Source organism: Danio aesculapii, chromosome 25 (genome assembly GCF_903798145.1).
Source record: "Danio aesculapii chromosome 25, fDanAes4.1, whole genome shotgun sequence".
In the NCBI taxonomy this organism is placed as follows: Eukaryota; Metazoa; Chordata; class Actinopteri; order Cypriniformes; family Danionidae; genus Danio; species Danio aesculapii.
Genome location: NC_079459.1, coordinates 9738072 through 9758960, shown reverse-complemented (window position 1 = coordinate 9758960; position 20889 = coordinate 9738072). Strand labels below are relative to the sequence as shown.

The 20889-nt window shown below is 41.4% G+C and overlaps 1 protein-coding gene across 1 annotated transcript in view; it reads right to left on the bottom strand.

Moving 5' to 3' along the window:
* Positions 1-20889, bottom strand: part of b4galnt4a (beta-1,4-N-acetyl-galactosaminyl transferase 4a) — a 407281-nt gene that overhangs the window by 286381 nt on the left and 100011 nt on the right. The window contains exon 2 of the mRNA XM_056452299.1: positions 6329-6441. Coding sequence (XP_056308274.1) covers positions 6329-6441 — 113 coding nt within the window. The remainder of the gene's footprint in view (positions 1-6328; positions 6442-20889) is intronic.

The window sequence follows — 20889 nt, the reverse complement described above, 5'->3', positions numbered from 1 at the left end:
AAGGTCTGAAGAACCCAGATACACACCCGGACAAAAGGTGTGGCTATCCACCCGGGACATACGCATGCGACTGCCCTCTCGCAAGTTAAGTCCCCGATTTGTTGGTCCCTTCACCATCGTGGAACAGGTTAACCCCGTCACCTACAAACTACAATTACCCTCTCACTACCGTATTCACCCTACATTCCACGTATCACTCCTGAAACCCTATCACGATCCTGTTCTTCCCTCCACAGAGCCTGACCACGAAGAGGAACCCCCTCCTCCACTGCTCCTAGAAGAAGGAGCCGTCTACGCAGTGAAGGAGATCTTGCGTTCCCGACGTCGTGGTGGCCAGTTGGAGTACCTGGTGGACTGGGAAGGGTACGGCCCCGAAGAAAGGACATGGGTTCCCAGAGCTGATATTCTCGATCCTAGTCTCATGGTGGAGTTTCATGAGAGCCACCCTGAGTTCCCAGCGCCTAGAGGCAGAGGGAGACCACCACGGCGTCGGAGGTGTCGGCCCTCAGGAGCGGGCCCTGGGGAGGGGGTACTGTCACGGATTGGTCAGGCTCTCACGATCCCCACTCACGAAGATCACCATCACCTGACTTCTAATGAGCACACAGCTGCATCACATTCACGAGCACCAGATAAAAGCAACAGCACTCCAGTCGCTCATTGTCCGGGCTCGTCTCGACGAAAGCGGACAACTGAGCGACCACTCAGCGTAGTCATCCTCAGCTAAAACAAACGCTTTACTTACCTGTTCTCTTTGTATTCCTCCTAGTCTTCCTGGTCCACCCGTATCGTCCTGTCTTCCAGTCCTTCCAAGTCTGTGTCATCCTCTGTCAGCTGTATCTGGTGTGTGCTGTCCATCCTCGTGTATTCCTGTTACCCAGCCACGGAGGAAAAGACCCCAACATCATTCCTGATCCTCCTGGCTATCCTTCATGTGCTCCTTGTTGTCATTTAATAAACACCCTAACGTTTCCTTACCTCTGTCTCCTGTCCGCTTCATAACACACTCCACCAGCACAGCATCTGTCACAGACTCTCTGTTTGTCCACATCATCTTCTGCAATCTCCATTCCATTATGGCTTGATAAATCCTTCCCTCGCTGCTTTAAAGTCATAAAATTAAAAATCCCATGCTATGAATGCAATTCGCTTTCTTGTGCTGACATATATCCTATCCAAACAGAATTCATATATCTGCTACAATTTAATTCTGTCAACCTGAATGCAAGCATATAGATGACTCCAAGGCTAGCAGATATCGATTAAAAGTCACAAAACTCTTTTTTTGTGCAAGACTTTTCAATAAAAAGTGTATATGTATACCAATCCTAAACAGTAAGTGCGACTGTTCTTGATTTTCTGAGCTTATATCCATATAGTTCAACTGATTTCTTTGACATATAGGTTTTGTTGGTCCTTTGGGCAATGTGGAGGGCATTTGGACTAGTTGGTGTGTAACAGCGATAGTATGCAGTGTACTGTGCTTGAGATGAAAGGTGCTAAAAGCTGGGCTCCTCTGTGCCATGGGAGAAACGGAAATGCAGCGAAGGCTCTTTTGAGAAACATCTTCGATGAGCGCAAAAGTCCATCAATCATTTAAGCCAGTATGAACTGTATCTTATTCCCGACTGTATATCCTCATCTTCCAGAGGTCGGAATGACCTGATATGTCCTAGGTAAGTGAAATAAAGTAAACTTTTAGAGATGAATCTATAGACTAAAAAAGGCTCTTGCAAATAGTAGAGGGCATTTTTGGTTTTCTTGGATGGAAACAGATGAACATCAACCGGGACACACCAAGGCATTGGATGGCGGTTGGAATTCGCTGGGTTGTCGTTTAGCATCGATCGGTTTGGTGTGTTCCACACATCGCCTCTCATCAGGTACGTTTTTTATTTTATTTATTTCTTTTATTCATTCATTTCCTTCAGCTTAGTCCCTTATTTATCAGGGGTCGCCACAGCGGAATGAACCACCAACTATTCTGGCATATGTTTTATGCATGTATTTGAACTGTGGGGGAAACCAGAGCACCCATAGAAAACCCACACGAACACGAGTAGAATGTACAAACTCCACACAGAAATGCCAACTAGCCCAGCTGGGACTCAAACCAGTGACCTTCTTGCTGTGAGGCTAACCACTGAGCCACCCTGCCACCCCATTTTATTTCAGTTACGGGAACGTTTTTGACCAATAGTCTTAGACCAGGGATTCATATTCCGCTTACAGCAACTACACGCTGGTGTGCACCAATGAAACAGATGGAGACCCAGTTAAAGAGGTGATCTAAACCAGGGATTCTCAACCAGTCTCAACCACTCTCAGGCCACAGCGATCTTGCAGGTGGGCCGTGAGATAGCTTAAAATTAACTTTCAATATTATACTATAATTTTGGTATTTCATTATTAATATGCTACATTAAAGTGATCGAAGTAATGCCATTTCGCCTGTTCTCTGATTTATTACTTTAAACCAGGGGTCACCAAACTTGTTCCTGGAGGGCCGGTGTCCTGCAGATTTTAGCTCCAACTCTAATCAAACACACCTGAACAAGCTAATCAAGGTCTTACCAGGTATTCTTGAAACAATCAAGCAGGTTTGTTGAGGCAAGTTGGAGCTAAACCCTGCAGGGACACCGGCCCTCCAGGACCGTGATTGGTGACCCCTGCTTTAAACTATGTGAAAAAATTGCACCATGATCACGTCTGCAACTAGTACATGTAAGTCTGTTCATTCACTATCCGTGAATGGAAAATGTGTATTTTTGTGTGAACTACTTAATATACCCGCATAGTTGTCCAAATTAACGTGCACGCTGTGTGGGCAGGAGGATCTAGCGAGGCTCAATGGTGTTCTTCTATAGAATGTAAAATAAACTTGCATAAGCTTCAGAAGCACTCTGGAGAAGCTGTTCACTGTTCTGTATCTAGCTCTGATAAAAAAAACAATTAAATATATTTTTTTATGTTAATTAAGTTTATATATATATATATATATATATATATATATATATATATATATATATATATATATATATATATATATATATATTGACAGCAGGAAATGAAACCTGATCTTAACCTAATATTCTAATGACTATTTTTAGTCACATATGGGAAGTTGTGAGAACTCTTTAAAGATAATACAAATTCTACCTGAATCCAGTTTTCTTCGCATTTATGCTGCAACTGAATTTGGAAATGGATTCAGATTTTTTGTGGCCTCTTGACAGTGATCTTTTTTCATGAATTATGATTAAAGCAAAACATACTTTTGACAAAAAAAAAACCTATTTATAATGAGGAAATGCACTGTCCAACTATCACGCGTTATAAATTATACTTTAAAAAAGATCATTGATATTATTACAAAATGCATTTTAAAAATAGTACTCCTGTTTAAAAAAAGCCATTAAAATACACTTAATATATAATTTAAATATTAGTGTTTTTAGAACTTTGTATTATAGTTAAATCACTGTAGTCCCACAGAATGTTTTGACAATTTTTTGGTTCCTTTTTTATCTTAATTTGTGTTCTAAAGGTGATCAGGCGATTGGAACAATATCAGGGTGAGTAATTAATACCAGAATAAATACCATATACAGTTGAAGTCAGAATTATTAGCCCCCCTGTATAAATTTTTCCCCGAATTTCTGTTTAACGTAGAGAAGATTTTTTTCAACACATTTCTAAACATAATAGTTTTAATAACTCATTTCTAGTAACTGATTTATTTTATCTTTGCCATGATGACAGTAAATATTATTTTACTAGATATTTTTCAAGACACTTCTATACAGCTTAATGTGACATTTAAAGGCTTAACTTGGTTAATACGGTTAACTAGGCAGGTTAGAGTAATTAGGCAAGTTACTGTATAATGATGGTTTGTTTTGTAGACAGTCAAAAAAAGCTTAAAGGGGCTAATAATTTTGACCTTAAAATGGTTCACAAAAAATTTAAAACTGCGTGTATTCTAGCCGAAATAAAACAAATAAGACTTTCTCCAGAAGAAAAAAATGTTATCAGACATACTGTGAAAATTTCCTTGCTCTGTTAAACATAATTTGGGAAATATTTAAAAAAGAAAAAAATTCAAAGGGGGGCTAAAAATTCTCACTTCAACTGTGTGTGTGTATATATATAATCAGCAGGATGCCTGACTTTAACCGCAGTTCGGCAATTTCGCTTTAACTCATGAACATTTCATTTATGCCCCCATGACAAACTGGGGTATTAGACGCAAATAAGGAGTAAGGACTGGTGAGAGTGTTATGGAACTTAATAACGCATGCCAAATGGAAAGAAAAAAACTTCCGCATTTTGCAATGTGTGTGTGTGCGTGTTTGTGTGTGTGCGGTCCTTTACTGACAGTCGCGAGTGTGGATTTTATCGGAAAATATGGCAAAAAGTCCTACATGACGGTAACAGTTTGATCGTGGTGTTTCCTTCAGTAATGCCACTATTATATGCATATTCCATGTCTTAATTCCAATTCTGTTTAGTTCAGCTATGACTTTAGTCGGATTAAGGAAATCAAAAATCGCTGTTTTGAGCTTATATAGGCATACAGTTCAAAATTCATGTTTAACTGAATAAACAGTTAGTAAACACAAGTGCATGATATTGAACATCATTTATTTTCATCATCAATTATCATAGTAGAACAGTTTCTCATCAGTTTGTGATGCATTTTGGAAACAGGAGATGAGCCCCTGGTCTAATGCGCCACCTGGCTTGAGAAAACCCATTCTCAAAGGCTTACTTTTAGTCATTATTTGGGTAGCACACATATGGCCAACTATAATACTGTGTAGCACTGCTACTCATTTGATATTGCTCACACACACACACACACACGCACACACACACACACACACACACACACACACACACATATATGTGTGGCTGTATGTGTGTGTGTGTGAGCAATATCACACGAGTAGCAGTGCTACTAACATGGCTGTATATTGGCACTTGTGGGAGGCGTGTGTTGGCCTCATTCACACTAGCAGCGACTTTGTAGCTCTGTAGTGTGACGCTCTGGGTGGCGACCTGGTGACTCTGGGTCTGTGTAGGTCTACAGCACAGAGAATACAATCGGCCTCTGAGCGAGCTGAGAGAGGATCACGTGAGCTCTACTGGTGCTCCTATTGGCTGTCGCTCAACAAAGTCCCTCTTCATTTGCATAAACTTAAAGGATTCTCAACATTGTCGCTTTGTTCAACACGCCCACCTGGCCGCCAACGATTGCTGTCGCTCACGTAGATGGAGGACGCCGGAAGTCACTCACTCTCTGTTCAAATTAGCAGCGCAAACCCTACCAGATAACTGTTATGTTTGCGATAAGGAAAAACCCTAAATACAAGCGGGCATTTCGTCTTTCTTTATTTTTACTGAACTAGTCTGCACTAACGAAAACAGGAGATGCATTAGAAACAAACAGACAGGCAACCAAAAAGTAATGACATAAAAGTAACCAAAAGTAATAGGGTTATACAACGAGTGGCCAACACAAAATACATACTTTCCTGATATGAGTCCCATCTCACACTCAATACACTACAATTACTATGGTATAAATACAGCACTACAACATACAAAAAAGAAATAACGACTTAGAAAGTCACTTACCAGTTGAATAATGATTTGATCAGCTGTAGTTAGAAATTATACTGTTTTTCTCTTCTAAGAGCTTATTATGCAGTATTTGGCGCCATCTTGTGGATGGACAACATCAACCATCTTTGCTCTGCTCAACAACAGGCTAAAGGCAGCCTACGTGCTGTCTCTCCGAAATTATAAATATTAAAATAAGAACTATCCTTATTAATAAACTGCACAGTTGCAATTTAAACAATTATATTCTCACCTAAAAAAGCTTCTAAAGTACATTATGTTGTCCAACAGCAGCAATATTTGTCAAACTGTAGAGTGTCCTCTGCTTGTTGCTGTATGTGTATATATATATATACGTGTGTATATATATATACACACACGTATATATTCACACATATCCGTCAATCACGTTTACATAGAAAACAATGGAAAGAGATCGAAGACTGGGACTGAACAGGAGTTGACCACTGCAGTCTCTGTTATGGATGGACACAGTGTTTGCATTTCCATTAAGAGAGATTTCAGTTGCAAAACTTACTGAATCTATTCACAATTACTGTTTTTATGTTGTTTTAGGAGAGAACTAAGCTTATTATACTAAAATATATTAGAGGACTAAAATATGTTATATATATTCACAAATGCATATTTAACAGTATTAAGCACTTCTCTTGAGCCTGGTTTTAAGAAAAAAAAATCTTACTGTGTTGTCCTCCTCCTGGCTGTTGCTGGCATCTTCGCTTTTGCGGTACTTGTCTGATGACCGCGAGTCTCTCTTATGGCTGGTGTCGGTTCCCTCCATCGGCCTCTCACCATCTGTAAATGAGACAATGACCATACACATTGACTTAATATTTCATCTGTAGTAGGTTTGGTTCTATATCATTACCATTTATATTGCATACAGCACACTGAATCTGTGAGCCCTGGAGCAGTCAAACAATTCTCAGAGAGAGCGTTAGAGAACACATGGAAACGGCTACAGCTGGGGTGCAAAATTAACACTTGCCAAGTGCCAAATGCAAATAAAATTGCCTTTGGCAAGAAAATGAATAAATAAACAGCTCTCACACACCTGGATACCAGCAGCTGTGTAGGCAGGTATTATGAAAAATGCCTGAAGAAGGTTTTGACCAAAATGTTGTTTATCAAAAACATTGTTAAATCACAATTATGATTGCTTATTATATTATTTTTACTATCCCATTAGGAAATCATACTAACATCTAGAGGAGTCAATCATAGTGTTATCATTTTCTTGATGTGCTAAGTTTATGAGTAACATTTATAAGTTGTAACATAATGTACTTGACAGACACTGATTAATGTGGATTGACAAAAGGGTTGGGCGATGTTAACCAATTTGGCATCAGACATTGTCTAATGTGAAACATCGCAATGGACGATGGCATCGTCGTCGTAGGTGGCGATGATTTAATCATTCATAAATAATTCATTCATTCATTCATTCATAACGAATTAGTTATTTGTAGCCTACCGTTTCAACTGCCTGACCCGCATGGTCTTTGGTTTACTCATAATCAAATCATAAATAAATAAAGATAATTTACACACAAATCACCACCTGTCAATCACTTTTTCCGCAGAACTCTGGCATGAACAGGCAGAGTGATCTGTGTCGTTATAATGTCGTCAACAAACTTGGTTTGGTAAAAAACGTACACAACCAACAGGAACCAACCAACAGTATCTGAGGTTTCGATAAAATTATTAAGTACAAGCGTGAAGCAATGTACTGACGCTGTGACACGTTACCTGATAGATTCAAAAGACCAAAGAGTCATTAGATAGAGACAAGATGAATTAAATATCACGTTTAACAACTATAGTGAGACGTGATCCAGTGGTACATCCTTTATAAACTGTCCGACGTGCACTGCTCTCTGGGGTTTTGTGCTCAAAGCACCTGCTGACTACTGGAGCTCAGACGCGCTCATACATTGCAGCGTATGACAGAGTGCGTGTGGTCACGTGATGTGCGTTTTCAGCTGTATATGGACGGAGGGCTTTTCAGAAGTGCTAAATGAAATGCTAGTGTAGATGTGGATTGTTTTCGTTCTCAAATGCCATTTTAAAACTAAGACATAATGGTGCAAACAGGGTCTAAGTGTGCATTTTTCGGGGGTGGGGCAGAGGATTGCAATGACCCAACCCTAATTGACAAATAAACAAGATAACTATATTGCACTAAATATGCAGCAAACAACACAATTACTGTTTATCTTTGGTTAATATTGAGTAATTTACATCTCATATTAAACTCATTTTTTATCTTATTTTACAATGCTCTCTTAGTTTCCAGTTTTCACACCAGGCAAAAATCACAGGCAAAAATCACACAAGTGCTTTACCTACAAGTGTCACACAAGTGCTTTACTACTATTGCTGTTGATTCATCGCAACTTGTTGGGCAATGTTGCGATGTGAAGCTGCGGTCACACTAGAGTTTGAGCTTGAGAAATTCTGTAGTACAGTACTGCGAAAAAGGGCGGGATTAAACAAGATAATTAGACATGTTAAAAAGTGAGCGATTGGTCCATATTTTAAATTTGTGTCCAGAGAGGTCATGTTTTGATCCTCGATTGGTCTCACGCAGTCAAGTGATGCGATTTTGCAGGTCCGAGTTCACCAAGCTTGAATTTTGCAACGCAGCGAACTGCGAAACTTGTTGCATGAGCTTGCATTTCTGGTCTGACACATTCGCGTGCGCATGAATGGAAGTCTATAGGGAGAAAAGTCCAGTGTGACCGCAGCTTTACTTGTCAATTTTTCTATTAAGAACGGGCAACAGTATGGTATCTGTGCCCATTATTAACTCTGTGTTTCACCCTGTTGCCCATTTATGACATAATTTTCCAAAGTTGGCCAGTAACATTGCTCAAAAAGTTGCCCTCTGTATGATCAGCATAACATTCTTATTATTATTTTATTTATTTATTTGAATTATTTTTACCTTTAAAAAAAATGTGTATAATTACATAATCAGACATTTTCATAGTTTTCATAAATTTTTCCTCAACACCAAAATTAAACATTTCAGAAAACCAAAACAGAAAATTAATCAATTTCAGTAAGCGAATATACCTTCTAATGTTCCTTCATGTTTACAGTGGGGTAAATAAGTTCAACACATCACATTTATCAGAAATATATTTCTAAAGGTGCTGTTAAATTTTTACCAGATGTTGGTCACAACTGTCACAATCACCAGCGATCTAGTCCACACAGATCGCTGGAGAATTGCAGTTCTGCCACCATATGAACTACAACTCCCTTCAGGCACCATACACACACCTGTCCTGGTTGTTCATTGAGTACACACACACACACACACACACACACACACACACACAGCTGGGAGCTTCTCAAGACTGATTGCACGGACCATAACACACATTCACAGACATTGCAGAGCTTGTTGGTACATAACTGAAGTGTTTTCCATGTTTAGTCTCCTCATGTTTTGACTCAAGCCTTGTTTTACTGTTAACTGACTACGCTTCTGGATTTCCCTGTATGTTACCATTTGCTTCTTATTGTGACCATTGCCTGCCTGACCATTCTCTGTGTAATAAGGTATTGCACGTGGATCCTCAACTTAGTCGTTCAGCATCTTCAAGTTACAGCAACAACCAAAGAAATACAAATATGCAAAGAAAACAATAGTAATTATTTTACAAATTAAGTTATGTGTAATAAAGTGGAATGACAGGTAAAAAGTATTGAACACATGTAGAAAGTGAGGTGTAGAAAGGCAATGAAAGCCTAGACAGCAGCTGAAATCTCTCTGTAGTTCTTCAGTAACCCTCTGCCCTTCGTCTTTGTAAATTAATATTAGCTGCTTCAGTCCAACATCTACATTAGCAGGATGATAAAAATGAAACCAGGGTGGACATTTCAGCAAGACAATGATCCAAAACACAGCCAAGGAAACTCTCAAATGCTTTCAGAGAAAGTAAATTAAACTGCAGAATGGCCCAACCAATCACCTGATTTGAATCCAATAAAAAGTACAGAATAAATATCAGATTTTATTGATGAGACCCACAGAACCATCAAGATATTTAAACTCTGTTGAAGTCTGTAAACAAACTCACACCTAAGCAATTCATCATTCTTCATTCTTGAATTCATTCTCCATATGATAGACGTCTTTAAGATACCATCATTAAAAAAAGCCTTTATATAAAGTATTAAATGCATTTCAGTAGCAATTTTTTCAGATTTTTTTTTTTTTATATATATTTTTAAAACTGCTTGAAAATATTTTTTATTAATCAAAAATCTACTGTTTTGGAATGTAGGGATGTAAAAGTAAAAATTTGTACAAGAACATATAAAATAAAAATACCTTAAAATCAAAGTACAAATATATAAAATATGTACCAGGGTTCCCACACTTGGCCAAATATCAAATTCCCTGACTCTTCCCTGACTTTCACTGACTAAAAAGCTGAATTTGCATGACCTATAATGAATAGAAATACAGGCAGCTGCTGTGTTGAACCATGTGTCCAGAATTTTGTGATTCTGCGAATGATAAATTTAACACTAAATTTGGCACACACTTTAGAACAGCTTGCAAATAGTTTCAGACACAAATTTCTCACAATTTTCGACCACTCTGTAAAAAAACTGTTGGTAAACTAAGTTAAGTTTCCATTTATTTATGCTATTTGCATTGCATTATGAGATCGTGATCTATTCTCCAACATCTTAGATGCGGAAAAGTTTAAAAAAGTGACTTTTATTGACATTTTTAATAGTTTGACTTGATATAGTGACTGGGTTGGAGTACTTTTTCTGTTATTTTCCAGACTTAATTCTCTCTATATAATACTATATATACAATATATATTTTTATAGTGTTTCAAACTAGCCTCAGGGTCAGTTTTAAGGAATAGCCATGTCAATAAAGGCTTTTAATTATTTTTACATTTTTCGAGTGCCTTGGGCTGATTTTTGCTATTTATTCTGATGAATCCTTACCCAAAGAGCACCGACACGTTATTTAAGCTACCTCTGAGCACTTTTTGTTTGATTTTAGATTAATAAAAGTCATTTTGTTAAACTGCAGTGTTGAATTTTCAACATCAATAGTCGACAGAGCAGAGATCAAGGTCACATAATGCATTTCAAAACCATAAACAAAAAAAAAACTATGAATTATGAAATATGGAACCTGTTAATTAACACATTTTTTTTTACAGTTCAGCAAAAACACTTCAAAGTCCTACCACACCATCTGCATGTTTTATTTCAAATTACATAATATCAGCATATAGAAAATGCTAGAGAGACCACAATGAAAATAATGAACTAAAATGTGTAATTTTGTGTATACATGTATCTTCACAGCAAAACACCACAAGAATTGTCATTTATATTTCTGAAAAACACATTTTTTTGTTATCATTTTTTCCAGCAAAATCCAGGAAAGATTTGTTGAGCAAACGAAAAACAGATTTCCACAGGTACAGCCTGGTGACAGCGTTTGATTGCTGGAGGCCAAGTGAGGAAAAAATAAAATGGCTGTGAAAAGTAGTCTAACCATAACAACAGGCAAAACATGTGAAACAACATGATAAAAAAACATGTTCAAATGAATGAGAAGTAAAATTTAAAATTCAAAAACCCATTTTATTTTTTAGATAAGATTGCAAAGATGTATTGTTCATTTGGTGCTAACATTTTAATTGTCAATGTTAAGGTATTTACAAAGCATTAAGTCTTCACTTTAGATTAGGTCACAAAACTAGATGAAGTTGAGTTGATAAAAGCATTTATTAGCATACAAAGTAACTATTATTATATGCCTGAATAATAGGATATCTACACTAACCGGTCACTTTATTAGGTACACCTTACTAGTACCGGGTTTTACCACTTTTTGCCTTCAGAACTGATTTAATCCTTCATGGCATAGATTCAACAAGATACTGGAAATATTCCTCAGAGATTTTAGCACATATTGACATGATAGCATCACAAAGTTGCTGCAGATTTGTTGGCTGCACGATGATGTGAATCCCCTGTTCCAACACAACCCAAGGGTGCTCTATTGGATTGAGTTCTGGTGACTGTGGAGGCCATTTGAGTACAGTGAACTCATTGTCATGTTCAAGAAAGCAGTCTGAGATGATTTGTACTTTATGACATGGCACATTATCCTGCTGAAAGTAGCCATCAGAAGATGGGTACACTGTGGTCATAAAGGGGCATGGTCAGCAACAATACTCAGGTAGGCTGTGGCGTTAATGGGCCTAAAGTGTGCCAAGATAATATCCCCCACACCATACACCACCACCAATAGCCTGAACCATTGATACAAGGCAAGATGGATCCATACTTACATGTTGTTAATGCAAAATTCTGACTCTACTATCCGAATGTCGCAGCAGAACTTGAGATTCATCAGACCAGGCAAAGTTTTTCAAATCTTCTATTGCCCGATTTTGGTGAGCCTGTGCGAATTGTAGTCTCAGTTTTCTGTTCTCAACGGACAGGACTGGCACCAGATGTGGTTTTCTGCTGATGTAGCCCATCTGCCTCAAGGTTGATTATCTGCCTCAATGAGTGGTTATCTGAGTTACTGTTGCCTTTCTATCAACTACAACCGTTCTGGTCATTCTCCTCTGACATCAACAAGGCATTTGCTCCCATAGAACTTTCGCTCACTGGATTTACTGTAAACCCTAGAGATGGTTGTGCACGAAAATCCCAGTAAATCAGCAGTTTCTGAAATACTCAGACCAGTCCGCCTGGCACCAACAACCAAGCCACGTTCAAAGTCACTTAAATCACCTTTCTTCCCCGTTATGATGCTTGGTTTGAAATGCAGCCGATCGTCTTGACCATGTCTACATGCCTAAATGCATTGAGTTGCTGCCATATGATTGGCTGATTAGAAATTTGCATGAACGAGCAGTTAGGTGTATCTAATAAAGTGACCAGTGAGTGTAAATGTTAGTTTGAATATTTCATTAATCATTTACTTACGTATTCTAAATTATCTCAAAAAACATTAACTATTCTTAAATCACTAGTTTGTAAATGATGCTATACTTCATTTAGTAAGAAAAATGAATCATTAACAAAGTATGAAAACAATCATTAAGCACATTATCCAGTAAGGTTATACAGTAAGCACATTTTACATTATAAAGTGAGAAACCGCCATTTGTAGCTGTATTTATGAACTGCATACTAACTTTTATTAATGTAGAGTTAATGCTTAACTAATGGTCAATTAACTATTTGCTAATGCTTAATAAATGATTCAGAGTATGTAGGTATTATAAAGTGCTGCCCAAATTCCCTGACTTTCGATGTCTGGAATGGACCAGAAGATGTGGGAACATTGGGTCTACTTAAGTACAGTAGTGAAGTACAAATACTTAGTTACTGTCCATTATTGTGCAAAACTAATTCTGTGGCCTACATGACACATTTACAGAATGTCCAGTATATTCACCAGCATTTTTGTCACATGGTCGTAAGTTAATTTTGTACTTGTTACAGTCCAGAACCGGCACTAATAGGTCAGTGACACACTTTGAATGGATTATGGGATTGTCTTCCACTGACTGCCATTGGGAAATGAGAATGACTAAGGTGTAAACCTAGAAGGAAATACTTGTAGGTGTGCTCACAGTGACAGATGGAGAAAAATAACTATTTCCAGGAGTCACATATTGGCAGAAACTCCTTATAAAAAAAAAAGTGTCAAGAGGATAAAATATCACAGCATGAGTGTTATTACTTGTGGAGTGATTACAATGTTACCTCTTTACAAACAGTAATTCATACTTTGAGCTAAAACGGTTTAAAATAAAATGAACCTAAACCTTCCTAGAGGGAAATAAGCTTTAAATTATAATGCCTGCTACTCTCATAATAAGAACCATTGTCTTGATAACAACTGACTGAAAAACAAAGGCAGTTTGTGGTCTAGGAGACATTGTGCATGCACTTGCATGTGCAAAAATGGCTGTACAAGAGTGTTGTTATGAAGCGGACAGGAGACAGAGGTAAGGAAACGTTAGGGTGTTTATTAAATGACAACAAGGAGCACATGAAGGATAGCCAGGAGGATCAGGAATGATGTTGGGGTCTTTTCCTCCGTGGCTGGGTAACAGGAATACACGAGGATGGACAGCACACACCAGATACAGCTGACAGAGGATGACACAGACTTGGAAGGACTGGAAGACAGGACGATTCGGGTGGACCAGGAAGACTAGGAGGAATACAAAGAGAACAGGTAAGTAAAGCGTTTGTTTTAGCTGAGGATGACTACGCTGAGTGGTCGCTCAGTTGTCCGCTTTCGTCGAGACGAGCCCGGACAATGAGCGACTGGAGTGCTGTGCTTTTATCTGGTGCTCGTGAATGTGATGCAGCTGTGTGCTCATTAGAAGTCAGGTGATGGTGATCTTCGTGAGTGGGGATCGTGAGAGCCTGACCAATCCGTGACAGTACCCCCCTCCCCAGGGCCCGCTCCTGAGGGCCGACACCTCCGACGCCGTGGTGGTCTCCCTCTGCCTCTAGGCGCTGGGAACTCAGGGTGGCTCTCATGAAACTCCACCATGAGACTAGGATCGAGAATATCAGCTCTGGGAACCCATGTCCTTTCTTCGGGGCCGTACCCTTCCCAGTCCACCAGGTACTCCAACTGGCCACCACGACGTCGGGAACGCAAGATCTCCTTCACTGCGTAGACGGCTCCTTCTTCTAGGAGCAGTGGAGGAGGGGGTTCCTCTTCGTGGTCAGGCTCTGTGGAGGGAAGAACAGGATCGTGATAGGGTTTCAGGAGTGATACGTGGAATGTAGGGTGAATACGGTAGTGAGAGGGTAATTGTAGTTTGTAGGTGACGGGGGTTAACCTGTTCCACGATGGTGAAGGGACCAACAAATCGGGGACTTAACTTGCGAGAGGGCAGTCGCATGCGTATGTCCCGGGTGGATAGCCACACCTTTTGTCCGGGTGTGTATCTGGGTTCTTCAGACCTTCTTCTATCGGCGGTTACCTTGCTTCGACGGACTGCCCTCTGCAGATGTTGATGAGCCTCGTCCCAGACTCTCTCGCTCTCCCGGAACCAGTGATCCACTGCGGGGACATCAGATGGTTCGCCATCCCAGGGAAAGAGCGGTGGTTGGAAGCCCAGGACGCACTGGAATGGCGTGAGTCCGGTGGAGGGTTGCCGCAGTGAATTTTGGGCATATTCTGCCCAGCCCAAATACTGGCTCCAGGAGCTCTGGTGACCACTGCAGAAGGTCCTCAGGAACCGTCCCACCTCCTGAATCTTCCTCTCTGTCTGCCCGTTGGTTTGGGGATGATATCCAGAAGAGAGGCTGACGGCCACACCTAGGAGCTTGAAGAAGGCTTTCCATAGACGTGAGATGAACTGTGGACCTCTGTCCGACACAATATCTTCTGGAATACCAAATGACCTGAAGACTTGATTAAAGATATTGTCGGCTGTTTCAAAGGCTGTGGGAAGACCTTTCAGAGGGATTAGTTTGACAAACTTTGAGAATCTATCTACGATGACTAGAATACAGGTATTACCTTCTGACGAGGGGAGGTCAGTGATAAAGTCCACTCCTAGGTGTGACCAGGGACGGTTCGGAATCGGCAAGGGATGGAGCTTTCCAGCGGGTAGATGACGTGGGCTCTTGGATTGGGCACAGTCCTTACAGCCCTGAACATATTGCCTCACATCCCTTGCCATGTTTGGCCACCAGAATCGTTGGGATACTAGCGAGAGAGTATTGTTGATCCCTGGATGTCCAGTGCCTAGCGAGGTATGTAAGGAGTGGATCAGATCTACCCGGTGTTCAGGTGGTATGAACTGCCGATGAGGAGGGCATCCCGGCGGAGCAGGGGCTTCCGGAGTGGCAACGACTGGAGGAGCGTTCCAGGTGATCGGACAAATGGAGATGTGTTCGGGAAGAATCTTCGTTGGGAGTTCTTCATGATCGTGATGCTCGTGTAAACGAGAGAGAGCGTCTGCTCTTAGATTCTTGGGTCCTGGACGATAGGAAATGGAGAAATCAAAACGTGAGAAGAAAAGTGACCATCTGGCTTGACGTGGACATAGTCTCTTGGCCTCTTTGATATATTGGAGGTTTTTGTGATCTGTGATCACCTGGAACGGATGTTTGGCTCCCTCCAACCAGTGACGCCACTCCTCCAAGGCTAGCTTGATTGCTAGAAGCTCCCTGTCTCCTATGCTGTAATTCTGCTCCGCCGGGCTCAACTTCCGAGAGAAATAGGCACAGGGATGCAGTCGGGGCGGTGTATCATGATGTTGGGATAATACTGCCCCGACGCCGGTGGTGGATGCGTCCACTTCCACCACGAAAGGAAGATTTGGGTCAGGATGAGTCAGGAGTGGGGCCCTTGTGAACTCCTTCTTAAGAAGGCGGAAGGCTGCGGCTGCTTCTTTGGTCCACTCCAGTCCTTTGGGTTTACCCTTGAGGAGATTAGTGAGAGGTGATGTAATCCTGCTGTAGTCCTTGATAAACCGTCTATAAAAGTTAGCAAACCCAAGAAACCTCTGGAGCTCCTTAATGGAAGTGGGTTCTGACCAGGATAGAACAGCCTCAATTTTCTTCCCATCCATACGTATACCGGTTTGGTCAATGATGTATCCCAAGAAATGAATCGACTTCTGGTGGAATGAGCATTTCTCCGCTTTGAGGTAGAGGTGATGTTCTCTCAATGTGTGTAGGACCTCCGCAACGTGTTGGCGATGTTCGGCCTCACTCCGGGAGTAAATGAGGATGTCATCTATGTACACTATTACAAAGTGGTGAAGAAACTCCCGGAGGACTTCATGAATGAAGTTTTGGAATACGGAGGGGGCGTTGACCAGACCGTAAGGCATGACCTCATATTCATAGTGGCCAGTAGGGGTCACGAATGCTGTCTTCCATTGGTCCCCCTCACGTATTCTTATCAGATTATACGCGCTGCGGAGGTCCAATTTAGTGAAGACTTTAGCTTCTCGGAGCTGTTCCAAAGCGGCTGGTACCAGAGGAAGGGGATATCGGTATTTTACTGTACCGTTATTTAGGACCCTGTAGTCGATGCATGGACGCAGCCCTCCGTCCTTCTTGGCCACAAAGAAGAAGCTTGAGGCGGCTGGTGATTTTGAGTGACGTATGTACCCCTGACTCAGAGCCTCCCTTATGTAATCTTCCATTGCCTGATTCTCTGGAAGCGAGAGCGGGTAGATCCTACCTCTTGGCAACTGGGCATCTGGAACTAGGTCGATCGCGCAGTCCCATGGCCGATGCGGCGGTAGCTGGGAAGCTCTCTTGGGGCAGAAGACATCATGAAAGGAGCTGTACTCCTTAGGAATGTGGATAGACTGCTTCTCAGGAGGACTCTCGACCGATGTTGTAAACAAAGAAATGGGGGTTCCGACCTTGAAGAGGGAGATTTGGAGAACAGGTAGGTGTACATCCAGATCCCCATTTCTTTATCTCTCCTGTGCCCCAAGAGATGATGGGATCGTGCTTCACCAGCCACGGGCGCCCTAGAATGATGTCCATATTTGCACCCTCCAGAACCAGAAATTGAATCCTCTCTTGATGTAACAACCCCACTTGAAGAAGGATGTCTTCGCATTGTCGATGGATACGGGTCGAAGATCGAGTGCACTGGGTTATCGGTTGTATCTGGTATATATGCGAGGACGCCTCAGTACGTAGGTGGAGTTGACGACAGAGGGATTGGGAGATGAAGTTCCCTGCTGACCCGGAGTCGATGAGGGCTGTGACAAGGAGAGAAATAGAGGCAGTAGTTATTTGTACGGTGGTAGTAAGTGGTTTACATTGTTCAATATTCGTACTGAATACACTCACTGAAGTCCGAATGGGACGAAGGGGACACTCCATACGGGTGTGTCCACTGACACCGCAGTATAGACACAGACCCCGGGTCAGCCTCCTCTGTCGTTCCGCTGATGTCAGTCTTCCAGACTCTATTATCATGGGTTCTGGTTCTGGAGAGGCTGTTGACTCAGGCGATTGGAGGAGTGCAGACGAGGGGGTGATGGTGTCCTGTTGATAGGAACGGAGACGATCGGAACATCGGAGAGAATGTTGGATGAATCTCTCCAGACCCATAGTATCATCTAATGTGGCCAGCTGGATTCGGAGAGTGGGTTCCAAGCCGAGCCGGTACGTGGTCAACAACGATCTCTCATTCCATCCACTTGCAGCTGCTAGAGTGCGAAACCGGAGAGCATATTCCTGTGTAGATAGAGTACCTTGCTTTAGATGATACAGCTGCTCTCCAGCGGCTACTTCCCCATCAGAACGTCCAAACACCTCTTTGAAATACTCCGTGAAGGTAGTGATGGAATTCATGACCGGCCCGGCTTGGTTCCAGATCGTCTCAGCCCATTTAAGTGCAGGCCCAGAGAGTAGTGATACGATGTAGGCGATCTTTGACTTATCTGTGGGATATAGAGAAGGTTGCATTTCGAATATGAGGGAACATTGTAACAGAAAACCATTGCACTCCCCCGCTCCGCCTGAGTAGGGCGCTGGTCGGGCCATGGGACTGGAAGGAAGGGCCGAAGAAGAAACTGTGGAGGCGGAAGTGCTCGGTGCTGGTGGCGCGTTGGAAAGTGGAGCTGGTGGCTGTAGAATCCGCTTCAACTGGTCCACCAGCTCTTGAAAGTGATCGGGGGTGCTCATGTTGTCGTCGTTATAGGTCCGGGCTTCTGTTATGAAGCGGACAGGAGACAGAGGTAAGGAAACGTTAGGGTGTTTATTAAATGACAACAAGGAGCACATGAAGGATAGCCAGGAGGATCAGGAATGATGTTGGGGTCTTTTCCTCCGTGGCTGGGTAACAGGAATACACGAGGATGGACAGCACACACCAGATACAGCTGACAGAGGATGACACAGACTTGGAAGGACTGGAAGACAGGACGATTCGGGTGGACCAGGAAGACTAGGAGGAATACAAAGAGAACAGGTAAGTAAAGCGTTTGTTTTAGCTGAGGATGACTACGCTGAGTGGTCGCTCAGTTGTCCGCTTTCGTCGAGACGAGCCCGGACAATGAGCGACTGGAGTGCTGTGCTTTTATCTGGTGCTCGTGAATGTGATGCAGCTGTGTGCTCATTAGAAGTCAGGTGATGGTGATCTTCGTGAGTGGGGATCGTGAGAGCCTGACCAATCCGTGACAAGTGTGTTACTTCTAATAGAACGTTTCATAATTTTTGTGCATACATATAGTGCATCCAGGGAGTATTCATAGTGCTTCACTTTCTCCACATTTTCTTTGTTACAGCCTTATTCCAAAATGGATTAAATTCATTTATTTCCTCAAAATTCCACATACAATACCCCATGACAATGTGAAAAAATTAAAAACCTGAAAAATCACATGTACATCAGTATTCACAGCCTTTGCCATGAAGCACTAAATTGAGCTCAGGTACATTCAGTTTCCACTGATCATTCTTGAGATGATTCAGCAGCTTAATTGGAGTGCACCTGTGCTCAATTCAGTTGATTGGACATGATTTGAAAAGGCATACACCTCTCTATATAAGGTCCCAGGGTTGACAGTGCATGTCAAAGCACAAACAAAGCATGAAGACAAAGGAATTGACTGTAGACCTCCAAGACAGGATTGTCTTGAGGCAAAATGCTAGGAAAGGTTACAGAAAAATTTCTGCTGCTCTGAAAGCTCAAATGAGCACAGTGGCCTCCATCATCCATAAGCGGGAGAAGGCCCTTAGTCTGGGATGTGATCAATAACCTGATGGTCACTCTGTCTGAGCTCCAGCTTCTTCTGTGGAGAGAGGAGAACCTTACAGAAGGACAACAATCTATGCAGCAATCCACCATTTAGGCCTGTATGGCAGAGTTGCCAGACAGAAGCCACTCCCTGCCTGGAATTTGCCAAAAGGCATCTGAAGGACTCTCAGACCATAAGAAACAAAATTCTCTGGTCTGATGAGACTAAAATTGAACCCTTTAAAGTGAATGCCAGGTGTTACGATTGGAGAAAACCAGGCATCGATCATCACCAGGCTAATACCATGCCTACAGTGAAGCATGGTGGTGGCAGCATCATGCTGTGGGGATGAATGAAAACCTGCTTCAGAGTGCTCTTGACCTCAGACTGGGGCGATGCAAAGCAATGAGCCAAAGCACACCGCCAAAATATCAATGGAGTGGCTTCACAACAACTCGATGAATGTCCTTGAGTGACCCAGCCAGAGCCCAGACCTAAATCTTATTGAGCATCTCTGGAGAGATCTGAAAATGGCTGTACACCGTTGCTTCCCATCCAACTTGAAAGAGCTTGAGAGGTACTGCAAAGAGGAATGGGCAAAAAAATCCCTAAGACAGGTGTGCCAAGATTATGGCATCATATTCAAAAAGACTTGAGGCTGTAATTGCTGCCAAAGGTGCATCAACAAAGTATTGCGCAAAGGCTGTGAATACTTATGTACATGTGATTTTTCAGGTTTTTTATTTTTTATAAATTTGCAACAATTTCAAAAAATCTTTTTTCACATTGTCATTATGGGGTATTGTGTGTAGACTTTTGAGGAAATAAATTAATTTAATCCATTTTGTAATACTTTTCCCGATGCACTGTGTATATTAAATATTAAAAACTTTCAAGTATTTAAGATTATGATGATCATTAAATGAGTCATAACAGTCTTGTCATAAAAGGCTCCATTGAGAAATAATTGTGATAGTGTCATGAATTTATAATGATGATGTCAAATTGTGTTTGCTGCTATGTATTTATTAGAACACAACAGGAAATGTCGACGTGACCGACCGAACATAAAATTTAAATGTCATGGTAAAAAGAGTTCATGTTGCTTGTATGATGTTCTCTAGCTGTTACCAGAGCAAGATTCAAAGTGAGATTGATCTTGCCGAATGTTTTGCCTCTATGTTGTTAGATTCTACTGTTCTACCATCTGTCATAGACTATAATTTAATGGTTTTTCAATGTACATTCTACACATGTCATTGGTCTATGTCAGACAGTGTGATGTGTAATATTAAAAGAGTGATAGTCAATTTAGACGGCTTTAAATGTAAAGGTTTGACTGGAAATAATGAGTCTACGTCTACGACTACCACTGACATTTATTCTACCCATATGTCAGAAAGAAAGGCAAAAGCTATCACAGGTATCCAAACTCTGTCATGTGTATTTTTGAAAATGTGATCCTGGGTTGCCGGGG